Below are 27,006 nucleotides of genomic sequence, written 5' to 3' on the forward strand. Positions count from 1 at the left end.
GGACGCGTGTTTTCGACCCCTTACTGAATAAGAGGTAACACTAGCGCGTCGAAAACGCGCGTCCAAATGCCGGTTAACAGTGCGCTCCGGAGCGCACTGTACTGTATCGGCCCGAATGCAACTTAGCTGATTGAAACTTGGTTGGCTAAGTTCCATGTGTACACACACACACACACTTCACTGGATATGTTTACCCTGTGCTAAGCTTAGACCTGCTCTATGGGGCGCCTATATCTGTAGTTAGGCATATAACTTACACGTCTAACTCACTCCACCCCCGATCCACCCAATGCACGCCCACTTTTTTTTGTGTGTACATTCTAGCCGTTATAAGGGACTTGTACTGCAAAGCAGCGGCTAATAAACGCATATTCAGTGGCCACTACTTAAGCCGTATAAGTCCCGTTTATCCGGCTAAATAGTGCTGAAAGCACTTTGATTATTGAGCCCCATGCTTTTAATTCTTGTGACTGGATCTATCCCGCAGAGGGTGTGTGTTTTGGTTTTTTGTTTTGTTTTTTAAACTTGCAGCAGCAAAAAGGCTGGCAGGATAATCCTGGTCCTACCAGCAAGAGAAAACCCGGTGTACTTGCTGTGAGAGACAGCTGCTAGAAAAAGGGAAGCTATACCCCGTCAGCAAGAGAAGAGAGTCACCACCGCCAACGGATCCAGCCCGTGTGCGCTGCTGGTGGTGAGGCCAAGCCCCGCCAGTGAGAAAAGACCTGCTGCTGCCATTACCAGGCTCTCCTCCCTCTCCGTGAGAGGCTGCTGCTGCTGACAGGGAGGCTAGGCCCTGCTACCAAAAGGAGAAGCGAGGGGTGTGAATGGGAAGGGTACGAGAATGGAGGAAAGTGGGAAGAGTGAATTAGAGTGGGGATTGAATACAAAAAAAAAAAAAAAAGTGTTGAGAAAGAGGAGGGCTGTAACACACCCACACCCTACCTCAGGGGGCAGATGTAGCAGAAGGGGGAAGACAGACGGCAAGGTTCCCAGAGTTGCCAACTCCAAAGAAATAGGACAATTGGTTACCTGCTAAATTTTATTCCTGGAAAGCCACAGATCAGTCTGGTTTTGCCTCCCTACCAGCAGATGGAGACAGAAAAAAAGCTTTACCAACACTGCTACTTAACCTATTGTGCCACCTGCAGTCCCTCAGTATGACCTGAACCCAAGCCTAGATGAGATTACATATAAACAGAATAAACTTAAAACTTTGTCATTTGGAACCCTCAACCCTTTCCTAGGCCAAGCAGCAGGAATGTAAAGCCTCTTTACACTAAAGCCCTGGGCCAACCAATATAGAAAACAGAACCTTCTGACCAGCAATCCACTCTGCATTATGTAAACACCGAAAATAAGAGTGGGCTCCTCAAAAACGGGTGGGCCTCTGGACTGATCTATGGTATTCCAGTAATGAAAATTAGCACGCAAGAGCCAATTTTCCTTTACTGTTCATACCCCAGATCAGTCCAGATGCCTGGGATGTCCACAAGCTCTGGGCATGAATGTGATAGCACTACTCGGAACACACTCTTTCCAAATCCCACACAATCAGGCGGTAATTCTGACAAAAGTGTGCGACTTCCACGTAGCCGCTCGACATATTTCTTCCAGAGAAACAAGCTGACATTTGGCCCACAAGGTTGCCTGTGCCAGAGTAGAGTGAGCCTGCAGGCCTTCAGGCATTGGGTCTACCCTTACAAATATATGCAGATTCAATTGCTTCCTGCAGCCACCATTCAATAGTAGCCTTGGAAGCCTCTTTGTTCCACTCCAAAGCACAAACAAATGGTCAGATCTACAAAAACAGCTGGTAACTTTAAGATACCTCAACAAAGCTTGACGCACATCCAACAAATGAAGCTCTTTGGCTTGAGGCATAGGCTAATCAAAGTTTGGAAATGCAGGGAATTCCGCTGTCTGCCTGAGATGAAAGGTAGACACAATCTTCAGCAGAAAAGAAGGCACTGTGCGCAATGACACATCCTCTTCCAAAATCTGCAGAAAGAGGTCCCTACACGAAAACAGCTAAAGTTCTGAAATCCTTTTAGCAAAACAAAAAGCTACCAACAGACACCCTCTTCAAGGGTTCAAATGGGGCTCCACAAAGTACCCACAGAACCAGATTAAGGTTTTCACTGGTGGCCGTAAATGCTTCGCCCTCCCCCCCCGAAAAAAAACAAACCACGTCTGGTGAAACTCCTTGATTCTTACCTTGGAGACAGCCTAAGGCTGCCACCTGCACCCAAAGGGAATTAAGTGCCAGTCTCTTCATTAGACCTCCTTGCAAGAATTTCAGAATATATGAGACTAATGCATGGGTTGACTATATGCCCTGCTGCAGACAGCATGTCTCTAATATTCTCCATGCTAATTTAAGCCAAGGATGCAGACAGACGTCTAGCTTGCAGGAAAGTGACAATGACTCCCTCCATATCAAATGATTCCTCTCAAAAGCCAGGCCACAAGACAAAAGCGATATACCTGTTCCAAAAATATTGGACTCCGACACAGCACTTTCTGTAGGTGTCTGAATCTTAACGATCCATCCATCACCAAGCTATCAGATCTGCAAACCACAGATGTCGCAGCCACTCTGGAGCCATGAGAATCACGTCACCCAGATGGCGCTCTATTCACCTCACTCTGTTGATCATGGGCCAGGGAGGGAATTCGTACAGAAAAATACAGCGCAACCAGGGCAAGAGCATCTAATCCTCCTGCTCTGTATTCCTGCCCGAGGTTGAAAAAATCTGGAGACCTTGATGTTTGTCTCAACGCCATCAAGTCCATGTGGGGTGCCTTCTATCTGTCCTAAATGAGAATTATAGCTTTCACTGCCAGTTCCCATTCTCCGGGATCTAGTCTCTGCTGACTGAGAAAGTCAGCCTGAACGTTATCCACTCTGGCTATGCGAGATGCTGCCAGAACTGCCAGGTGTAGCTCCACCCAGCAAAACAATTCCTGAGCCTCTTGTGAGACCAGACAACTTTTTGTTCCCCTGACGGTTGATATAAGCCACTGTCATTGCACTAAGATTCACACCATCTGACCATGTAACAGTGGTCAAAACAAAAGCAACGCTAACTGAACCACCTTCATCTCCAACCGAACAATAGACCTTGAGATCTCCTCCGCTGACCATTAGCCTTCAGATGTCTGGCCCTGATACACCGCTCCCCAACCCATAAGGCTGGCACTGATGGTTACTTATACCCTCTTGGAACTCCAATTCCATTCCAGACTGACCTGAGAAAGCCACCAAGACAGACTGGACCGGGATCCCCCCCTCCAAAGAGCAGCAAGGGAATCAAACTCCTCCTATAATGAGTTCCAGCAGGATAGTCGTGCCCTCTGAATGGGATGCATAATTAGGAAAACACCCAGGGAAATAGATCCAGCATAGATGCCATAGACCTCAGGACTTGCAAATAATCCCAAAACTTGGGCACAGAGCTGTAACATGTGGCAAACCAGACTCTGCAGTTTCATTACCAGATCTGCCATGAGAAACACCTGGCCAAGCTTGGTGTCAAAACAAGCCCTCATATTTCAAGGATTGGGAGGGAACTAAGTTGCTCTTTGCCAAGTTCACTACCCAGCTCAAAGATCGCAACCTCTCCATGATCTTCTGTACCGCTTCTTGACACAGGGCTTCCAACTTTGCTCAAACGAGCCAGTTGTCCAGATATGGATGCACTAGAACTCCTTCCTTTTGCAGGGCTGCCACCACCACTACCATTTCTTTGGTGAAAGGGCAAGAAACTGAACGTCTCAGGAACTTCTAGTGCTCCCGCCTAACTGGTATGTGTAGATATGCTTCAGTCAAATCCAAAAAGACACCAGAAACTCTCCCTTTTGGACAGACACCATAATTGATTGTAGAGTTTCTACTGAAAAATTTGTCACCATGAGGGCCACATTCACCTACTTCAAATCCAAAATCGGTCTGAACATTCTCTCTTTGGAACCATGAAGTAGATGGAATACCTGCCCTTTCCCTGCCCCTCGTGAGGAACCAGGACTATGGACTCCAGGTGTCGCAACCATTTATTGTCTCGCAAACAGCTTCTTGTTAGTGAGGGACCCGCAAGGGGAGATGAACGATGTAAGCCTCTCAGATCAGCCGAGCAAACTAACGCATAACCATTTCTTACCACATCCAGTACCCTCTGGTCTGTGTTGTGATCTTAGCTCACTCCTTGTAAAACAGGGCTAGCCACCCTCTGACCACCAGTGGAGAAGAGTGGACCAGCCCTTTGGACTACACAGGTGTTATAACAACCGCTCTAGGTCCTCAAACAGAAACTTGCCCTTCCAGGGCAGAGCATTCAGCTGAGACTGGGAACAAACATATGCCGACCAATTTGGCAGAAACTGCCAGTATCATAAAGCTAGAGAAGGCCCTAAGCAAATCATATAAAGCATCCGCCACAGCTTCCAGTCGTTCATCCTGCTTAGTTGGAGCCAGGGAGGATGCCTCCCTTACCTGTAAGTGCTTTACCCAGCGTAAATATACTCTTCACATGAAGCTGCTGCACACAGCTGCCCTAATGTCGAGTGCCGAAACCTCAAAAATCCTGTTGAGCTGAATCTCTAATTTTCAGTCCTGTGCAACCTTCAGAATGGCTGACCCCACTACCAGGATGATAGCTTTCTTGGTCACTATAGAGACTGATGTGTCCAGCATCGGCAGCATCAAAAGGTTGAGATTCTCCTCTGGTAGTGGATACAACTTTACCATTGCTCTCCCTACTTTTAAACCGGTCTCCGGAGTATCCCACTCCTTGACAATCAACTTCTTTACCTACTTATGGAAAGGTAAGGCCATCGCTGGAACCCTCACGCCATCCATGACAGGATCTATGCCTTTGTAATCAGACTCCTCCTGTGATATCTTAAAATGCCCAGTTCTTTGAGCCCCTCCAGAATTAAAGCATAATTCCTCCTTCCTGAATAGTCTGACCACAAGGTCATCACCCTCACCACCTTCAAGATCAGGTAAGTCACCATCCAGAACCCCTTCTGTCAGGACGCCCAACTTTTCAGAGCCCTCCTAAGTACTCCCTGGATCTGCTCTGGTGGCCTGCTAGGTCAAGCATTTGCAGGATACTTGAACTCTCTCATGTCCAACTTTGGTCTTTTTGCTTTCTGGGGTTTGAGAACACTCCCTCCCCCACTGCTTTCCTGGCAAAAATAAAGACATCATGGAGGAGCAACAAAATCTGACAAACCGCAGTTCCTCTGAATTTTCTTCTTCAATGTCCTCAGCGTCCTACAAGTCCCCATGTGCCTCTGCAGGGCTCAAAACAGCCAGGAATATAGTGGTAGGGATATCTCTTTCATGTCCTGCGGTCACTTGTGCAAACATGCAGATGCCTCAGAAACCAAGATGGCTGCCATTACTCTGCTTGCTGGCCCAGTCGAATTGCCCTCTCCCCCAGAGATGCAGCAAACACAGAGTCCCACCGAGGTCAGCTGCAACCGCGCCTCCCCACATGAGCTGCAGGTCTTCCCTGCGATTCTAAGCTGGCGCCATTATTTTCATCCAAGCTGCATGTGCTGCCTTCTCAAGCTAAGTGCTCTTAGCCCCCTCACCAAAGGGACAAAATATTGGTAGTAGGGACAGCCCCTACGTTAGCGGTAGTCATCGATCACCTGCAGAGCATGGTGCTGCACTTTTTAAAAGCCTCCAACACTAGCCCTCGCAGCCACTTTTTTTTTTTTAACTTTATAAATAAAAGCTAAGAAATACTTTCCTGATGCTGCAGAGGACACTGCTAGAGAGAAAGGGCTGTCCGGGGCACAAGGGAACTGACTATACCCCTTCACAATTTATAGATGCAAGCTTCAGAAAAGGGTCACTAACCCCCCAACCCCGTTGCTTGACTGCCTCTACCAGGGAGGATAATCCTGCCAGGCACCTGATGACCCCCACTGGGAGGACAGCTCCTAACAATTTTTTTTTTTTTAAACCTCAGAGTGAAAGTTTTACACTTTTACCATGTGCTGGAGACAGAAATACCGAGGGACTGCAGGTAGCACACTAAGTTAAGGAGCAGTGTCAGTAATGCTTTTCTTCGCGACTCCATCTGCTGGTAGGGAGGCAAAACCCAGGCATCTGGACTGATTTGGGGTATGAAGAGGAATTAGAAATATTACTGGCATTCTATCTGCCACAGCTCAGGAATCCTGTCCTCTTCTGTTTCCAGCATTTCAAATCATCCAAAAAGACCAGAAGGGCCCTCTAGGCCCTCCTGATGATTTGAAATGTTTTACACATTCTAACCTTAAAAAGCTTGGAGAACCCTACTCTAATAGGGTCATTCATAACAGATGCTACAATATAAGGTACTAGCAACAACTGCTGATTTAACTAGTTACCCCAAAATAAAAACATAAAAGAAACAAATCTGACTAATTTAATTAATTCTCCAATAACTAAGTTTATTTTAAAATAAAGTTGAAAATTTCTAAACGAGCATAAATATACAACCATATTCTTTCCCAATATGTAACACGCTTACTTGTTCTTTCAGGTTGGTTATCTCTTCATGGCAAGATACTTTTTCATCTTCTGCAAGTTTTCTTAGATCTTCACTTTCATCTAAAAGACAAACAAGCCACAATGACTTTAATACATGCCCAAAAGAATGCCTTCAGTAACACCTCCCAAAAGCAACTTCTCATATTATTGCTATTCATCACTTCCATAGTGCCACTTGACATAAGCAGTGCTGAACAAAAACACAAACCATCCCTGCTCTGTAAAGCTTACAAATGCAAAAATGTTTTAACCCTAATACAGAAAGCCCTGAGCTCTGGATGTTCAAGTGATTCAGTTCCCTGCTGAACAGATATAGACCTTCCTATTCTTTATGATCTTCAGGCTAGGATTTTTTGGATATCTCCTCCATCAGATCAGCACACTTTGTGGAAAACCATGAGAGAACATTTTCCATAAGAGGTCTTCTTTGAAACTCTATACCTGAAACTTTAAGAGCAGAGGTTTGCTTGACAACATTTAGGAAACATCCGAGATCTGTTTTATTCCTCTAGGCAGCAGGGTTTAAATTCTTGAGGCTCGTGAAGACACGAGTTGGCTTGCAGAAGCACTTATGTTTTTCTGACCCTATTGGTCTCACTGGTATTTGTGAAAAATCTTTTATAAGGGCTTTATGTCAACATACTTTTAACCTGTAGCAATGGTTCTCTGTACCTTAAGAACATAAGAACATGCCATACTGGGTCAGACCAAGGGTCCATCAAGCCCAGCATCCTGTCTCCAACAGTGGCCAATCCAGGCCATAAGAACCTGGCAAGTACCCAAAAACTAAGTCTATCCCATGTTACTGTTGCCAGTAATAGCAGTGGCTATTTTCTAAGTCAACTTAATTAATAGCAGGTAATGGACTTCTCCTCCAATAACTTATCCAATCCTTTTTTAATCCCAGCTATACTAAGTACACTAACCACATCTTCTGGCAACAAATTCCAGAGTTTAATTGTGCGTTGAGTGAAAAAGAACTTTCTCCGATTAGTTTTAAATGTGCCCCATGCTAACTTCATGGAGTGCCCCCTAGTCCTTCTATTATCCGAAAGAGTAAACAAACGATTCACATCTACCCGTTCTAGACCTCTCATGATTTTAAACACCTCTATCATATCCCCACCCCCCTCAGCTGTCTCTTCTCCAAGCTGAAAAGTCCTAACCTCAAAGGAGAAAGTACTTTTAGTTAACCGCTACTATTCTATCCTTTCTCTTCCTCCTTCTCCCAGTTCTGCTACCCCTGTTATATGTAACTGCACCTTCTGACACACAGTTCCAGTTTGATGTATATACTGCACCCCTGTTTTATGTAAACCAGCAAGATATGTTGTCATGATTGCCGGTATATAAAAACCTTAAATAAATAAAAAAAAATAAAAATGATTTGTTTTATCTTTTTATAAGTGTTCTTATGTACTCGGGGTAGAACCTTGGAGGCAGTGGATTATAAATGCCTTAAATCAATAAATAGATCCAATCAAGACAAATTACAGGGAAAAATCATACCTATAATCTCACCTTCACTAACTCTCACTCCAGTCAAACATTTTATTTACTATCCTATGTTGTCTTGAAGACCATTCATAGTGTAGGAGGCACTAGTAAACACTGAATACCAAATCTTTAGTTTTTATTATGTCTTATCAGTAGCACTACAGTTCCAGAAAACCCCAGCGTAGAGTTCCCAAACCATTACAGTCAGTTAACTACATCACTACATCTAAACGTACATGCCAGTGGGTTAGTTTATGTAACTGGACTTCTTGTAAGTCATATGATTAGCAAGGATGGCGACATCTCCAGGGCAAGTACAAGGGGATTAAGTGCCCTAGGCACCTTCTGCCTTGTTCGCACAGTTCGGATCACATACCGCTCGATACAGTATTTAAATGGCATGCAAATGCAAGCCGCATCCAACGCGCGTCCATGAAGCACGATCCATTTTACTGTATAGGCGCTATACAGGTGTAGGTGTACAATACAGCTCAAGAGTTGTAACTAACTTCAGGTCAAATAACAGCTTGCAATTTTTTCAAGCAAGCCGTGTTATTTGCATCATTTAGAGTATTAATGACCTGATTACCATGCATTTGCATGCTAAGCAGCTCATTATGAAGCATGCAGTGCCAGGAGTGAAACAACATGAGTTTTTCAAATGTCTCATATTATCCCCTTGTTAGGCCATATACTGAACACGAAACAGCCTGTATCATCCAGGAAATGACCTAGGGTAGCTTAGTAAGTAAGGGCACGTTCTTTGTCTACCAAAGAACATGCCCTCTCCATTGCCGGGCCCGCCCTTAGAAACAAGATGCCCCCTAGTCTTCGCTAGGAGCCTTGCCCAAAAAGATTCAAACAGAACCTCAAGACCTGGCTCTTTAAGCAGGCCTACACCTAAACCCTCTCTCGATGTACCCCCTCTCTTCACTCACCGCCCCCCTTGTAAATACACCTTGTAAATCCTCCTTGTAAATACCACCCTCATACACAGTTAATCAATACTATATTTAGTATCCTGTTACATATTATCTGTTCTTTGTAAAGCTTCTTGCTGTATTAAGTTAACTGTAAACCGAGATGATGTTCCCAACGTATCTCGGTATATAAAAACACATATGCATGCGCATCCATGCACGCACGGTTCCGATTTTATAACAGGTGCGCGCATGCTATAAAATCGGGAGTGCGCAGCCGGGGGGGGGGGGGGGTGTCATCTTGAAGTTGCGGCTGCCAGTACGCGAGTCAATCATCAGGACAACATACAATGGCGCTGTCCTGAACCGCCCATTGCCCCTTTGAAGAGGCCCTGTACTTGTGCGAGTTCTGGGGGGTTTACACGCATGGCTGGGCCCCTTTGAAAATTTGCTCGGCACGCGGTCTTTTAAAATCCACCCCTAAGCCCTTAACCCTTTGAACCCGTTGTACCTGAATTCCGGGGCGGCCTAATATCAATATCACCCGTTATCCCGGTAAACCAGTATAATTACTCCTGGGGGAATTCTGCGCTACTGCGGAATGCAGAATTTGCGCAGAATTCCCCCTTCCCGCGGATTTCCTCCCTAGTCGCCTTTCCCGCAGATTTTCACCGTCGCCTCGCCGATTTCCTCCCTCCAAAACTGAAAGCGCACGGACAGCGGCCGTTGCGAGAACGGGGGCACCTCAGCTCGGCAGAAAATAGCAGAGGAGACCCTGGCATGCCGCGAACGGAGCGCATCCTGCAGCACATTGAACACCTCCGTTCGTGGCGAAGATGAAGGCCCAGCGCGCCGTTCGCGGTGAAAAGGGAAGGCCCCCATATGCCGCGAACTGCGCGCGTCCGGGCCTTCATCTTCACCACGAACGGAGCACGTCCCGCAGCATGTCGGCGAGAGAGAACGTGTGTGTGAGAGAGGGGAGGGTGACAGAGAGCATGGTTGGTGAGAGAGGGGGTGGGGAAGGTGAGAGAGAGCAGGTGGGTGTGAGAAAGCATGGGAGGTAAGAGAGGGTGGGCCTATGAGGGAAGAGAATATGTGTTTCTGAGAGAGATGTGGTGTGGGGGAGGGTGAGAGGCAGCTTGGTTGATAAGAGGGGGAGTGGGGGGGGGGGGATGTGATGTGAAAGGAAGCCTATGTGAGGGGAGGGTGAATAACCAATACTAATAATAAAAATAGCACATTGACAAAAATTGTTGGTTTTCCCGAGGAGCTTAGGGTTGACGGGTTTATCGCCTTAGGAACCTAGAGTTCAAAGGGTTAAGTTTGTACCTGAGACAATGGAAAGAGTGAGGCGACTTGCCTAAAAAGTCACAAGGAGTGTCAGCGAGATTTGAACCGTGGCTTCCCTGAATAGCAACCTGTTATTGTAACCACTAGGCTACAAGTCCACAATAAGAGCTCCTAACGATTGCTTGCATAGTCGCGTCAAAAACGTCTAGCTCAGTTTCAACTATTTGGGTGAAAATGAGTCGAGGTCAATACAGACAACAGTGAAGACAAGACCTTTGGTTTCTCAGCTCCTGTTGTCCTTGCTCCCATGAAACGATCCGAGTTCCCCGTCAGCACCATGCAAAATTATTTCTTTAGTTTCAGCTAAGGTACTTAGTCCAATTTACAAGGTGATCTTTTATTTCTTTTTCCCAGACCGCAAAAGCCACAGAATGCCTACAATAAAAGCGACTACTAAGCATAAAGCAAGCGGCAGAAACCACAAACAGAAGGTGAAGAGAAGGCATAAGCCCGACACGAGACAGCGCCTGCTCCTGCGCCTGCGCTCTCTCACCTGTCCCTATCAGCGCTTCCAGCTCGCGCAGCTCGCGTTCTCTGGTCCTTAGTCTCCTCACGTGCGGCAGCAGCAGCCGCTCGTGCCCCCGCAGTCGCGAGCCGCCGCTCTCTCTTCCTCCTTCGCCCACCCCAGGCCCCTCCTCATCCAGCCTGCTCAGGAAGCTCCGCAGCGGCTCCCGCTGGAACGCGTCTCCCAGCAGGGGCAGGCGGCTGCTGCAAGGTCGCCTGGAGCCCGCTGCCGCACCGCGCCGAAGCGAGAGAAAGGCAGCGCCCAGCCGCCCCGTGACTCGCAGCCGCATAGCGACCCCCGCCGTTCGCCTTCACTACCTCCCTCTGTAAAGAAAGGGAGACGTACGTACGTACGTACGAGCAGTTCTGCGCGACTCGCACGTCGACGGCAGAGTATTACGTCAGTCTACGCAGAGAGTGGCGGAAGTCAGTTCGGGAGGGCAAAGGGGCTGTCTAGTGTGCTTTATGTCATCAACACTGTGTGTGTTTCTAGGTGTATGGGGTTTTTTTTTTTGTGGTTTGTATTTAGGGTGATGCTCGACGCATTGTTTAGTCAGTGGAAAAGAATATACATCGCCGCCTTTTTTTCTGTATTAATTTTATTCTTTATATGTCTTAACATAGTAGGGTTTTAGAATCAGCAGTGCCCATTTAAAGGGCTGCTGATTTGTAGTGATACCTTTCGTTTCATTGTCTGGGGTGAGAATTGATTGATTGATTGCTGCTTGTTGTTTAGTCGGGCTTCTGCAATTATAAATCTCATCCTCTGCGAGTACTTTCCAAATCCAAACTTGAAGACTAGCAAAAAGAAAAAAAGTTCAGGTAATTCACTTTACATTTAAAATAAAATCTCTAGAAGTGTTTCTCTAAAGTGGGTTCTTCTTTTTATTTAGAGCAGGGATACAGAAACATTTCAGACGAAGGGCAACATAAAACCGCTTATATCACCAAGAGAGCTGGTCAGAGGGTTTCTGCAGCTGAGAAAGATTTTCAGGCTGATGCAAAATCAGACGCGAAAAAACAGTGATCCAAACTTGGCGCGGGCAGTTTCAGCACACGTACAGACTCCTCTCCTGGGTGCTCGGTGCTGTATTTAAATGAAAAGGGCGCCCAAAGCGCGCGTGGGAGGCCTAAAAGTGCGCCTTTAGCGCTTCCTACTTTACAGCATAGCACGGCCGTGTAGCATCACTCGTGCGCCAAAATTCTGTCAAAGGGGGGCAATTCTGTCAAATGGGCATGCAGTCTATGGAACATAAGAGAGATGCAAATAGAAATTTGTATTATTATTATTTTGAAAATTTTCCTCTATGAAATCACACTGTGAGTCTTGCTTAGCGCCAAAATCCTGGTGGGGGTGGGGAGGTATATAAATCGCTACAAAAAATCAGACAATCCTTTTTTGCTCAGTTCTTCAATTGGATCTCAACTGTGAACTGGTGCATGGGATTTATAATTGAAAACCCTATTGGTGGCAGATCTACTCAGCTTCAATTTCAAGAGGTAATTTTTTTTTTCCTTAGGCGAACAGCAAGGTCACCCAATTCTTGGATGCCCAGGTGAGCAGCAGGACCAGAGCGCCCAAGTTTTCGCATGGACATCCAGGGGCGCCCAGGTACAGGCCTATACCCAGCATCCAAGACCTGGACGTCCATGCAAGGAGCACGACCTGGGGGCTCAAAGTCTTGGAAGTTCTTGCATGGACGTCCAAGAATTGGACACTCGGACACAGGCCCGTTACGAGCCCCCCCCCCCCGGGTCGTGCTCCTGACATGGACGTCCAGACGTCACGCGCCCGGGTACAGGCTCGTCCTCGCATGGACCTCTAGGACTCGAGCGTCCGAGTACCCGGCACTCGAGGCCTGGACGTCCATGCGATGAGCACAACCTGGGGGCTCGTATCGGGCCTGTGCCCAGGCATCCAAGGAGGTTCTTGCATGGATGTCTGCTACTGACAGCACCGCCAGGGCTAGGTGTGGCGCAAATATTTACTCATAAAAAAAACTCGTTACGGACGCACTTGTTTTGGGCGCGTGTTACTGCATGGGGAATAATTGTTAATTGGCTCATTTACATGCAGTTTAAATGCAGCGGGCGCTATTCACTGTGCGCTGGTTTGCACGTGCATTATGGATATGCTAAGCCCTGTTTAGCATCAGGCGCATGTTTAGCGAGTCCAAGGCACATATAGGAGCGCACTGGTCGTAGCGCTCAATATGGCATCAACCTGTTTGGCCCACTCTGATTTAGAATGCTTGGGAATGGGGGCAGGATTCCCAGGGATGTGGCAGATAGAGCATCTGTATTAATATTTATATATTTCTTGGAAACTGGCAACCTCTTCTGTTGCGATCCTGGCCGCGAGCACCGCGACCAGGCCCTTACCTCCTTGTTCCCGGACCTGCTCCCGTCTCTGGAGCCCTGGCTTGCGGCCTGTTTGGCGGCGTCCCCGCTGGGGCTGCGCCGCTGCGAAGGTGCCTGAGGATGCCCTGCTCCTAGGCGCGCGCCATTTGGGCGCCTTTCTAGCCCGTTCCCTGCCAATGGTGACTCCGCCCAGTTCCTGACGTCAGACGGCGCAGCCTTGATAAGCCGGCCGCGGCCATCCAGTCCTCGCCTTGCAATGGGTTAGCTTCCCGGTTTCCTGTTGCGCTGTGGCCCCCGGAGTGACTCGCTTGGCTTCGTCACTCCGTTCCTGCTACAGTACCTGCTTGGTTCCTGCCTGCCTGCTACAGTACCTGCTTGGTTCCTGTCTGCTTGCTACAGTACCTGCCTGGTTCCAGAACCCGAGTCTTGCTACAGTTCCTGCCTGGTTCCAGAACCCGAGTCTTGCTACAGTACTTGCCTGGTTCCAGAACCCGAGTCTTGCTACAGTTCCTGCCTGGTTCCAGAACCCGAGTCTTGCTACAGTTCCTGCCTGGTTCCAGAACCCGAGTCTTGCTACAGTTCCTGCCTGGTTCCAGTACCCGAGTCTTGCTACAGTTCCTGCCTGGTTCCAGAACCCGAGTCTTGCTACAGTTCCTGCCTGGTTCCAGAACCCGAGTCTTGCTACAGTACTTGCCTGGTTCCAGAACCCGAGTCTTGCTACAGTTCCTGCCTGGTTCCAGAACCCGAGTCTTGCTACAGTACCTGCCTGGTTCCAGAACCCGAGTCTTGCTACAGTTCCTGCCTGGTTCCAGTACCCGAGTCTTGCTACAGTTCCTGCCTGGTTCCAGAACCCGAGTCTTGCTACAGTACTTGCCTGGTTCCAGAACCCGAGTCTTGCTACAGTTCCTGCCTGGTTCCAGAACCCGAGTCTTGCTACAGTTCCTGCCTGGTTCCAGAACCCGAACCCAGTTACAGTATTGCTACTGTCCTAGTCTGGTTCCAGTTACCTGTCCTGATCCACAACCCGCCTAAGTCCCAGCGGCCGGGCCCCTACAGGCTCCTCCCGGGGGGGCTCTGGCTTCCTAAGGGTGAAGCCACCTAAGTCCCAGCGGTTGGGCTCCTCCCGGGGGAGTACCAGCTTCCAGGGTGAAGAGCATCTACGTCCTGCCTGATCATCTGCCTCCCGGCCTGCTATTCATTAGAGACATTGACCATCTATTCCGGTCTCCAGCAGGTCGGCCCAAGGGTCCACTAAACTGAGACTCCCACAACACCTTCCCTCCACTTCTTCTGTCCTAGCCCACCACTTTGGCAGGGACTGTACTGGAATTACATGCAAGTTCAGAATTTGCAGGCTGGTACTCCTCGCTGCTGGTCTCATGCATTGTAAAACATGCTTGCAGTGCCAGTCCCTGTCAAATCAGTCAGAAGGAGCAACATGTGCTCCAGCCACTGTGCTGGATGAATTTCAGCCACAGGCCATGGTTTGGTAACCCTTGCATTAGAGAAACAGGACACATAGGGGTCAATGTAATAAGACTTGCACAGATTTTTTTGGCAACCACAACAAAAACCAGCAGAAATGAGAGATGTAATAATGGCCACATTACTAATTAAATACGTGCATAAAATCTAAGCACACTAAACATGCGCGCCATAATGTGAGCAGAAACACATGCTCATGGCCATATGTAATAAATCATGCAGAAAACTGCAAGGACACCCATCAGCGTTTGAACATCCATGATTGATTCTCTGGGCAAAAGCCTTTCTTTTTCAAAAAAAATGAATAAATTAGTGGATCGGAAGTTGATGTGAAAGTGGGTAGAGCAGTATCTAACCTTTTCATATTCAGACTCTGACCGCCAGCGAGAGTATGAAATGCAGATTGGTGATCCTGCCTCACTGAGAAGCTGCCTGCTTGGGTGACCCGCAAAAGCATCCAGAAACCAGTCTCCACACCAGCACTTTCACTTAACGCCTGCCCTGACCCAGGCACTAAAAACCCATATTAAAAAATGTCTGATCATAAGTATTTTGATAAATGTTTGAAAACTTTCGTTTTTAAGAATATTTTTCTGTAGTTGATATGGAATGTATATTTTCTTTTATTTTTGATATTTTATGATTTATTTTTTTTTGGCAATACTGTATAAACTGATGTTGCAAACACTAGAGTGGCAACGCGTTATATAAATTTTTGTAAATAAAAGAAAATAAAAAATCCAAACTAACCCGATCTCTCTGCTAGCGCGGCTCCCTGCATTGCCCATGATATAATCGCCTCCTTTGCATGCAATTAGCATGCACTCGTGCAGAATAAGCCGCAGGTTGATAAGCGGGTTTATACGTGCGTTTTTCCCGCACACAAACCTTTATTACATAGAAACATAGAAATGACAGCAGAAAAGGACCAAACGGTCCATCCAATCTGCCTAGCAAGCTTATGGTGGCATCTGCCTTCTAGGGTTTGCGTGGGAAACCGAACGTATAAATGTGCACACAGTACATGCTGAACCTTGCGGCAGCATTACTGCTGCTTATTACATCAGCACCAAAGAGCCAGGAATAATTTCTATTATTAAATTGCCCGCTGACATGCAGACATGGCAGTATGGAAAAATATAGGGACAACCCTTGCACACCAGCTTGACTGCCTATCAGTTATCTGTTAGTGTCACTTTTTAGTTTTATTATTATTGTTTATTTTGTATTTTGGAGTTGTTTATTAATATATGTATTTTTATGTATGTAAAGTTTTGTAAACCACTTCAATAGCCTTTGGATGATTACGTGGTACATACGTTTATTAAATACAAAAATAAATTGTCACTGCTGATGATCACCCTTCTAGTTTTCACTTCTTCATCCTTTCTCCCCTGATTCATTTTGTCTGTTTAAACCATCCATTGATATTCTACCCTACTCAGCTGTATGAGTTTTACTAAAACCTACCATCTTGTTTTTACTTTACTGTTAAGCATCGCTTTTAACCAAGGCTCAAAGCAATTTACAGCAAATAAATTACCGCAATATTGTATTAAAATAAATAAATGTGATAAAACTCAAGCAACAGTCTCATCTCTTTTTCCCATTTTCCTTCCTAACAGATGTCCTCCATCCCTATTGATATTTGTTCCCCTCCCTATAATATTTGCATACTGTCCTTCCTTTCTGCCCTTTTACTTCATGCTTCTGGCTTCATTTCTCACTTATTCTCTTAGGCCTACCCCTCACCTTTCCCGACACACATTTCTCTTTAGTGTCCCCACCATCAACTAGCCGTTTTCCACTCAGAGATTCTCATGCTTCACTATTGTTATAAAAAAAATATTCCAGTCCACCTCCACACTCACAACACAGAGAAATTAAAGAAAAATAAAAACTGTTTTATTCTACACTAATTAGGATAAAAACACCCACCCATTTTTTTCTGTAAATTCCTGTGAGGAAACTGGCCTTGTAATGGGGCTGATGTAATAAGGTGCACTCGGCAGAATGAACATTTTAACCTGCAGTTGTGTGCACAAATTTTACTGCCGACACAGCAAGGCGTTTTGAACACAAAATGTGCATATAACAATGTGCGTACAGATTAGTATTCTCTCCTGCTAATCATGGCATTAACTATTACCCCCCCGCCAATGCAGAAAGGTGAACTAGCTTAACTTGTGTTCTCTTAATGCTGGAAAATGTAACTCTTAGAGGTGGAGTAAAGTTTCTAGATGTAATATTAGTTTAAGGCCGAAAGCTGAGTTCTGGTGCCGGGACCTGTAGTTGGGATTTTCTGCGTATAAAACATGACGTTCAGAAAAAAACTCAAGACTTGGCTATTTCAACAAGCCTTCCCTTGATCGGGGACCTCCCCAGCTACAGTAACATTCCAAGGCCCTCTAGTCCAGTGGTTCTCAACTGGTGTGTCGCGACACACCAGTATGTCGCCAAGAACACGCAGGTGTGTCGCCACACTTCCCGGTCCCCCGCTGACTCAGCTGCTCCCCCGGTCCTCCTCCGCCCGGGCTTAAAATGCTGTCAGCCCAGGCAGAACGCGGCAGGACAGCTGGAGTCAGCGAATCAGCATCGGCATGCTCTCTTCTTCCCGCCCCCCGCAGCCCGGAAGAGGAAGTGGTGAGCAGCAGGTGCGTGCACAGGAAGAAGAGACCATGCAAGTGTGGTCAGCTTCAGCCCGAAGAACAGAAGAGAGGCGCGGTCTGAAGAATGTGCAGCGTGGCTCGGAGGAAAATGAAGAAGAGCGTCAACCCCCGCAGCCGATGGGACTCCTCCTCCACGAGGGCTGAAAATGAAGGAGGTTAGGGTTGGGAGGAGGCTGCTGCTAGTTCCGGGGGGGGGGGGGGGGGAGAATGAATAAATAAGCAAGCAAGCATGTGTGTGAGTGAGATAGCACGTATGTCTGTGATTGAGAGCCTGCCTTTGAGAGAGAGAGCATGAATGTAAGTTTACAGTTGTGAACCTATATGTGTAAGTTTGTGATTGAAAACCTGTTTGTACCTTCTCCATCGCAATTATATCTTTTTTGAGATGTGGCGACCAGAATTGTACACAGTATTCCAGGTGCGGTCTCACCATGAAGCGATATAGAGGCAGTATGACATTTTCCGTTTTATTAACCATTCCCTTCCTAATAATTCCTAACATTCTGCTTGTTTTTTTGACTGCTGCAGCACACTGAGTTGATGATTTTAAAGTATTATCCACTATGATGCCTAGATCTTTTTCCTGGGTGGTAGCTCCTAATATGGAACCTAACATCGTGTAACTACAGCAAGGGTTATTTTTCCCTATATGCATCACCTTGCACTTGTCCACATTAAATTTCATCTGCCATTTGGATGCCCAATCTTCTAGTCTTGCAAGGTCTTCCTGTAATGTATCACAATCCACTTGTGATTTAACTACTCTGAATAATTTTGTATCATCCGCAAATTTGATAACTTCACTCATCGTATTCCTTTCCAGATCATTTATATATATATATTGAAAAGCACCGGTCCAAGTACAGATCCCTGAGGCACTCCACTGTTTACCCTTTTCCATTGAGAAAATTGACCATTTAATCCTACTCTCTGTTTCCTGTCTTTTAACCAGTTTGTAATCCATGAAAGGACATCACCTCCTATCCCATGACTTTTTAGTTTTCTTAGAAGCCTCTCATGAGGGACTTTGTCAAATGCCTTCTGAAAATCCAAATACACTATATCTACCGGTTCATCTTTATCCACATGTTTATTAACTCCTTCAAAAAAATGAAGCAGATTTGTTAGGCAAGACTTCCCTTGGGTAAATCCATGTTAACTGTGTTCCATTAAATCATGTCTTTCTGGTCTCCAGACTTCCTCGGTACGGGTACACCTCAGTGCCATTTCAGCATACCATAAGTGAATAGGGGATGCCCCGACAGCAGCGCAACCCCTTGTGAGTCGGTTTATGAGGGGCCTTTTACAAATTAAGACCCTCTACGACCACCAGTTACCGAATGGGACCTAAACGTTGTACTTACAAGACTCATGCGTTCTCCATTTGAGCCTTTGCACTCCTGAGATGTTAAATTCCTTACATGGAAAGTTCTTTTCCTAGTAGCCATTACATCCGCTAGAAGGGTCAGTGAGTTATAAGCACTTGTCACATACTCACCCTATACCAGGTTCCTCCATGATCGAGTGGACCTTCGTACTCACCCTAAATTCCTTCCTAAGGTGGTAACTGACTTTCACCTGAATCATTCTATAGTCTTACCCACCTTTTTCCCAAGGCCTCACTCTCACCAGGGTGAGAGAGTTTTTCACACCTTGGACTGTAAACGTGAACTTGCTTTTTACCTAGGCAGCACTGCAGTCCATAGGAAATCCAACCAACTCTTTGTTTCTTTCAATAAAAACAAACCGGGAGTTGCAGTGGGCAAACAAACTCTCTCCAACTGGCTAGCAGACTGTATCAAATTCTGCTATGAAAAAGCAGGCATTCCTCTCCGGGGACAAGTGAAGGCGTACTCAGTAAGAGCCATGGCAACCTCAGTAGCACACTATCGTTCAGTACCGATTGCTGAGATCTGTAAAGCTGCAACATGGAGCTCTCTTCTCACATTTGCAGCACATTACTGCCTGGACAAGGAAGGACGTCAAGATTCTGCCTTTGGGCAATCTGTCTTGAAGAACTTATTTCCAATATAATGCCAACTCCTTCCTGCTATAATTAGTGAGGTTTGGGTGGACCCTTGGACACTGTGGCAGCTGACCATGCCCACGGGGGGAAGTCCCGTGAGGGGCCAAAGGTCAGGCTCAGCTTAGGACACACAAATACAGAGATTGATCTTTTATTAGACAATGTGATGAAGCCACCAGAGGTGACAGTGGTGAGCAGTTGAAGTATCTCGGCTGGGCTAGTATCCCTCAGGCGCTGGAACAGCGACTCCTCCGGTAGCAGTGCTGTAGTGGAAAGAACTGAGAATAATGAGTTCAGTGGAATATGCACAAGCCCCAGTATAGAGAACCCCAGGATAGGGAGAGCAGGCCCTCGAGGAGCTGAGAGGCTTGAAGGTGGTGTCTCCACGTAGGAGATGGCACCAGGGCTGGAACAGAGGCAGGCCCTCGAGGAGCGAGTACCTGGTTCCAGGGAACAGCTCTGAGGTGAAGATGGTAGTACCCACTGGTGTTGAAGGTAGCGAATCCTTCCAGGCAGAAGAGAAGGTATGAGCAGGCAGCGAGTCAGGGAACATGGGCCCTCGAGGAGCGAGTACCGGTTTCCTGATAGCGACCTGAAAAGCAAGTGAGGCCCCCGAGGAGCGGGTACCCCGTTAACGTTAAGAGTCCAATGGAATTGGAGGCAGAGTAGCTGGGTACGGAGAGCGAATCCCATCCGTAAGCATCCTCCTTGCTAACTCAAAGGCTAGCAAACAATGTAGGCTTTAAACATCCGGGCAGCATGACGTCATCACAGGGGGACGCCCCTGAGGTTCGCGCCAAATAGGAAATAAGAGAGAGGGCCACGCGGCACGCGCGCCCTAAGGTAGTAGTGGAGCATGGTGGTAGGCAGCGCCCAAGCCGATCCGGGAACGATGGAGAGGGCGGCAGGCAGACACTGCGGTAGCCAGGCGTCCATCCGCAGCAAGAGGAGGAGTAAAGAAAGAAAGGTTGGTGGTCTGCAGCCATCGGGAAGGGATGGTTGCAACACTTCCACATTCACCTGTTGTGATTTTCAGGCTGCCTCATTTTTACCAAAAGTACACCAGTTGTTGTGCCTGTTGCACAAGTTGTACGCTGTTGGTCCACACAAATATGAGTCAGCCTGTAGCTTGCTAATCATCCAAATGTGAGGACTACCATCCTGCTTGTCCTGGGAGAAAGCAGAGTTGCTTACCTGTAACAGGTGTTCTCCCAGGACAGCAGGATGTAGTCCTCACGAAACCCACCCGCCACCCCAAGGAGTTGGGTCCGAGAACTTTTTATTATTTTATTTTTTCGCTCACACCTATTGCTACAAATGAGACTGAAGGGAGACCCCTGTGGCTACAGGGATAATGGCATGCTGGGCATGCTCAGTGTGCCAGTCAAAGTAAAGTGTTCCGTGATAGGGCTCCATTCAGTGATGTCACCCACATGTGAGGACTACATCCTGCTGACCTGGGAGAACACCTGTTACAGGTAAGCAACTCTGCTTTCTAGATTTCTCCAAAATTGGCAACCCTGCCACACACCTAGGCTCCTTGCCCCGAACCTCCTCCCTATCTCAGTATTTGCCCTCCTAGGGGAGTTGAGGGTGAGGAGGTGGGAAGAAGGTATATGGATGACAAGATGGTACATGTGTATGTTGTATTCTAACTGAAATCCCCTCTCCCCTCCAAGCATTCTTGCTCCTTCTCTAATTTCTTCACCTTTTTCATCTTTTCTTCCTTTTCTCTCTCCTCTTGCAATACGCTAGGATCATGCTATGAGGAAACAACCCCCTCTGAAGACCTTAATGTGTGCTGCCGCTTTCACGTCTGACTTAAAGATCTCTGCTTTCAGTAGTAGAGGAACCCACTACTGCTGCCATCATTTTAGACTGGACAACCTTAAAGGCCAAGCTTTGACACCTTGTCCTTCACCATGAAGTGTTGAATCTGGCAAGACAAGGGCACGTCATGGCCAGCCCTAGAGTAAACAATTCATCACAAAATTAAAACTGGATGGAAACTTGTGTGTGTCCAGGTGAGGGCAAGGCCACCCAAAGTGTACAGTAGTTAATTGATGTAGATTTGCTACTTTTCTGGAACCAATAAATATCTTCTCCATCTTAAACCAATGAAGTCCAGTGTAATATTGTATAGGTCAAACCGAGGCAATTAGAGGGTGAGGGGGTATGGGAAGATGACAGGAAGGGGAGATCATTAGCTCCTGTGAGTGCTGAGAAAGAATATCTTGAAAATGTACAGTAAAATGACTGATTTATGTTTGCAAGATAAACCACTCTAAATACCGTACAGTAAGCACACAACTCTGTGTAGGGGTTGTGGTGTCATGTGAACATATGCAGTAAGTCAAGAGACCCTTCAGACCTTCTCTGGCCATACTAGTAACATATCATTAGATATACTCTTGATACTCAAAACATGAGGAGTTTAAATAAATATATTTTATTGTATTATAAAATGAACAAATTCTCTGCAAAAGTATAATCAAGCATATATTATAATAGGATATTTAAGGATACACATAATAGGCATTCATCCTCTTCTCCACAATTAATGAACAGTGGTTACAATGTTTAGATTTTAACAATTAAATCAGTGTACAGCAAATTGGGGTTACAGTAACTTTTGTCAAGATTACATCACTGCAATGCTATCAATTCAAAAGATAAGAATCAATCAATTCTTATGCATCCTTTTGCAACTATATGCATTATCTTCTACAATACAGTCAGAAATGGAAAATTTAGCTCCATTTTGGAACCTCCAAAGTAGTAAATCCAGTCTGAGAATGTAATTTGTGGCATTAGAGACATTAAAATGAATTAGTCTCTATCTAGACAGTATGATATAAAAAGCAGCAACAAAGTAAAAGCTTATCATACTTGTGTGTCAGCCTAAACATACACAGAGTGAATACTGTAAATAATATTCATTTATCTACATTGTGTTGGTTCCCTAAATTAGGTATATTGCTACTTTCAGTAAGTCTTGTACGGTCTACATGGGAAATAAGTCTATATCAGATCAGTGCAATATTGGACTTTCTAACTCACAAATGAAAAAAATTCTGCTAGAAGTATGAATCATATCTGTAGTCAGCAGCTCTACAGCTATGATCTAGGCTACTATTTAATATAAATCATGCATTCAAATCTCAAAATGCCTATTTATTGCTGTCAGTAGAAATAAAAAAATTCTGACAGATAATTTAATATGACTGCTTATCACAAAAGTAAAAGACGGAGTTGTACAAAATCAACTGCGTCACCTGTTCTGAAATTCCTGGAGCCACCACAATTATCATTTCTATATTATAGACAAATTTTCTTTCTTGTGCTAGTATACTATTATGTACAATATTTTCTGAAAACTTAAAACTACAAGAAATGTGCCCAGTTTATTAAGAACCCTATGGTTCTTTACTGTGCACATTTCCTCTGAGGCTAGAAAATATTCTTGGTAGACTAGACTACTCACCAGGGGTCCAGTCGAAACCATTGATGTGGCCACATGCAGCTGAATGTGCAAGGGACATTCAGTGGAAAATGTTGAATTTGCCAATTCAGTTGACTTTAAGTCAGCATTTCTTTTGAGTAAACTCCAGATATTCAGTCAGTATTAACTGCATGAAAGGTTTCAACTGAGCTGTCAAAGATGTAAAATCTCTTTTTAAAAAATCAACTTTAGATTTACAGCTCAGCCAAGTGCCTTCATATTTATAAACACAGCACAGTATAGTTCTTTTAGTTTTCTAAAAGTAATTTAATGTGCATTCCCATTTGCATTCCAAATACATTGATGTGAAGGTGATGCTCAAATGGAATGCATTTCAAATTCATTTGATGGAAAGCTGTAATGCAGCTTTTACTGTAGTACAACATATATATATATATATATATACATAGACCAATTTAAGGTTGAGAGCTTAGTATCCAATCCAACATAACCATGCTTAAGCTTGAAGTTTGTTTCTGCTTTGGCATGTGTAAAGAAAAAAACAAAAATCAGAACAGAGATTCTTAACAAATACTTTGTTAAAAGTAATGTGCTGGTTTCTGCTCCGAAGAAATCAACCAGAGTAACACAAGCCTCTTTTTGGCCAGGATTCAAGTTCAGGATCTAAGCCATTAGCAGAGAATGGTCTCTTCTTGGCCTTTTTGACTGAGAACTCGTGCAATACCAGGGGCTAAGACCCTATTATCTGAGCCCAGTAGGACCCGATGATATAATGACTATTGGCAAGCAAGGAGGATTAAACCTCCTGCAAAAATAAATTATATATCATATACCTTACGTACAAACATTAACCTTTTCAGTATAATGGTTACTGTGCACCTTTTTACACACACAGCATCCCAATGGCAAGAGGAACGGATACGGACAAGAGGGGCGCAGGGGTCTGATGTCTGTGCTGGGGAAAATCATAGAATAATTCTAAAGAATAAAATTACAGAATATAGAGAGAGATAGGGCTTAATGGGGAAGCAGGACCATGGCTTCTAGAAACTAGATGGTCGGCTAGAGTTCCTTAAATTTTGGGGGTGGAAAAACTCCCGCCAGTATGAAGCCCAGAGAGATTTATTTATTTAAAAGTTTATATTCCGCTGCTTCCACATTTGCAAATCCATCCAGCGTGGCTAACATGTGACACACATAAGCACATACTACACATATGATAAAATCATACATAATAATGTATGAAAACCTATTCATTATCCATAAGCCTCTCTAAACAATAAGGGGTTGAATTTAAAAGCAGCTCGTGCGCGGCCTTGTGCGTCGCCGCGCGTGTTATAAAATGCGATATCCACGCGCGTACATGCGGGCGGCCCACGACTCGCAAGTGTGGGTGTGTGGGGGGGATTTTCTATAGAACGCGTGGTGACGCAATCGGGCCTTTGCCCAGTTCCCTCCCAGTCCGCTCCAATTAAGGAGTGGACTGGGAGGGAACTACCCCTACCTACCCTTCCTCCCTTTTCCCCCTCTCCTTCCTGACCCCTAAACTAATCCTAACTAGACCCTCTCTTTTTTTTATTTCAATACTTACTGCTCCTCTGAAGCAGAAGTATATTCCGCGCGCTGGCAGGGACAGCGGCTAATGGTGCTGTTCCGGCCCGGCCCATTTATGTGCACGGGGCTTTTAAAATTGGCCCTTAAGCTGTCTGATTCCTAAACATACATATATCTGCCTCGCTGTGCCACATCCAATATCACCAAAAAAACAGGTAGTGTTGTGCTGGAGTCACTGCCACTGGCAGCAAGGAGCCCTGTGCTTGATCTGCCACAGGCAGGTAAAGTTAGGAGGTGGAGGTATATGGTCAAAAGTTTGCTTATGGCACCAAATATTCTTGCACCAGCCCTAGGGGGATGGGTGGGGGAAGAGTCAACATGGTTTTAAGCATAGTGAAGTCTTGCCTTACTCATCTATTGGATGCTACATTATCTTGAACGGGTTAATAAACATGTGGATAATGGTATTTATTTGGATTTTCAGAAGGTATTTGACAACATCCTTCCTGAAAGACTTCTGAGAAAATTAAAAAGTCATGGGACAGGAGGAAATGTATATCGTGGATTTCGAACTAATTAAAAGACAAGAATCAGAGAGTAGGACTAAATGATCAGTTTTCTTTCAATGGAGAAAGGTAAATAGTGGAATGGCCCAGGGATCTGAACTGGGACCTGTGCTTTTTAATATTTTTTATAAATGATTTGGAAAAGAGAATAATGAATGAGGTAAACAAATTTGAAGACGACACAAAATTATTCTGAGCTGTTAAATCACAAGCAGATTATGATATATTACAGGAGGACTTAGAGACTGGGCATCCAAATGGCAGATGAAATTTTATGTGGATAAACATAAATGATGCACAAAGGGGAAAAGTAGTTCAAACTGTAATTGCATGATGTTCTTCTATATTAGGAATGGATCTAGGTGTCATGTAGACAATACTTTGAAATACTCAACTCAGAATGTTAGGAATTATTAGGAAAGGAATGGAGAATAATACGGAAAATATAATACCTTCGTATCGATTCATAGTGTGACCCCCATTTGAGTAGTGTGTGCAATTCTGGTTTCTATATCTTAATAAAGCTATAGGAGAAGTGGAAAAGGTTCAGAGAAGGGTGACCAAAATAAGAACATAAGAACATGCCATACTGAGTCTGACCAAGGGTCCATCAAGCCCAGCATCCTGTTTCCAACAATGGCCAATCCAGGCCACAAGAACCTGGCAATTACGGTACCCAAAAACTAAGTCTATTCCATGTTACCGTTGCTAGTAATAGCAGTGGCTATTTTCTAAGTCAACTTAATTAATAGCAGGTAATGGACTTCTCCAAGAACTTATCCAATCCTTTTTTAAACACAGCTATACTAACTGCACTAACCACATCCTCTGGCAACAAATTCCAGAGTTTAATTGTGCGTTGAGTGAAAAAGAACTTTCTCCGATTAGTTTTAAATGTGCCACATGCTAACTTCATGGAGTGCCCCCTAGTCTTTCTATTATCCGAAAGAGTAAATAACTGATTCACATTAACCCATTCTAGACTTCTCATGATTTTAAACACCTCTATCATATCCCCCCTCAGCCGTCTCTTCTCCAAGCTGAAAAGTCCTAACCTCTTTAATCTTTCCTCATAGGGGAGCTGTTCCATTCCCTTTATCATTTTGGTCACCCTTCACTGTACCTTCTCCATTGCAACTATATCTTTTTTGAGATGCTGTGACCAGAATTCGAGGTGCGGTCTCACCATGGAGCGATACAGAGGCATTATGACATTTTCCGTTTTATTCACCATTCCCTTTCTAATAATTCCCAACATTCTGTTTGCTTTCTTGACTGCTGCAGCACACTGAGCCGATGATTTCAATGTGTTATCTACTGTGACGCCCAGATCTCTTTCTTAGGTAGTAGCTCCTAATATGGAACCCAACATTGTGTAACTATAGCATGGGTTATTTTTCCCTATATGCAACACTTTGCACTTATCCACACTAAATTTCATCTGCCATTTCGATGCCCAATTTTCCAGTCTCAGAAGGTCTCACAGTTTATCACAATCTGCTTGTGATTTAACTACTCTGAACAATTTTGTATCATCTGCAAATTTGATTACCTCACTCGTCGTATTTCTTTCCAGATCATTTATAAATATATTGAAAAGTACGGGTCCCAATATAGATCCCTGAGGCACTCCACTGCCCACTCCCTTCCACTGAGAAAATTGTCCATTTAATCCTACTCTCTGATAAAGGGGATGGAACAGTTCCCCTATGAGGAAAGGCTAAAGAGGATAAGGCTCTTCAGCTTGGAGAATAGATGGCTGAGAGATGATAGAGGTCTATGAAATCATGAGTGGAGTGAAACACTCCATGAAGTTACTAAATAACACATTTAAAACAAATCAGAGAAAATACTTTTTCACCCAATGCACAAGTGAGCTCTGAACTCATTGCCAGAGGATGTAGTAAAGGCAATTAATGTATTTGCGTTTAAAAAGTTTTGGACAAGTTCCCGGAGAAAAAGTTCATAAACCGCTATTAACCAATAGACGTGAGGAAAGCCACTGCTCATCCCTAGGATAAGCAACATGGAATCTAATATTTGGGATCCTGCCAGATACTTGTG

At 45.1% G+C, this 27,006-nt stretch overlaps 1 protein-coding gene across 4 annotated transcripts in view; it reads right to left on the reverse strand.

The window, feature by feature from the left end:
- The window catches only part of MTRF1L (mitochondrial translational release factor 1 like), a 68,999-nt gene extending 57,794 nt beyond the window's left edge, over positions 1–11,205 (reverse strand). The window contains exons 1-2 of one of the 4 annotated variants that reach the window (XM_029596565.1): positions 10,808–11,205; positions 6,528–6,607 (exon numbers count right to left, since the gene is read on the reverse strand). In XM_029596565.1, coding sequence (XP_029452425.1) covers positions 6,528–6,607; positions 10,808–11,108 — 381 coding nt within the window. In that variant the 5' untranslated portion in view covers positions 11,109–11,205. Of the gene's footprint in view, positions 1–6,527; positions 6,608–10,527; positions 10,740–10,807 lie in introns of those variants that run through there. The other 3 variants (XM_029596567.1, XM_029596568.1, XM_029596566.1) reach the window with 3 other exon arrangements.
- Between the last annotated feature and the right edge of the window lie 15,801 nt (positions 11,206–27,006).

The sequence above is a fragment of the Rhinatrema bivittatum genome, chromosome 3 (genome assembly GCF_901001135.1).
Source record: "Rhinatrema bivittatum chromosome 3, aRhiBiv1.1, whole genome shotgun sequence".
In the NCBI taxonomy this organism is placed as follows: domain Eukaryota; kingdom Metazoa; phylum Chordata; class Amphibia; order Gymnophiona; family Rhinatrematidae; genus Rhinatrema; species Rhinatrema bivittatum.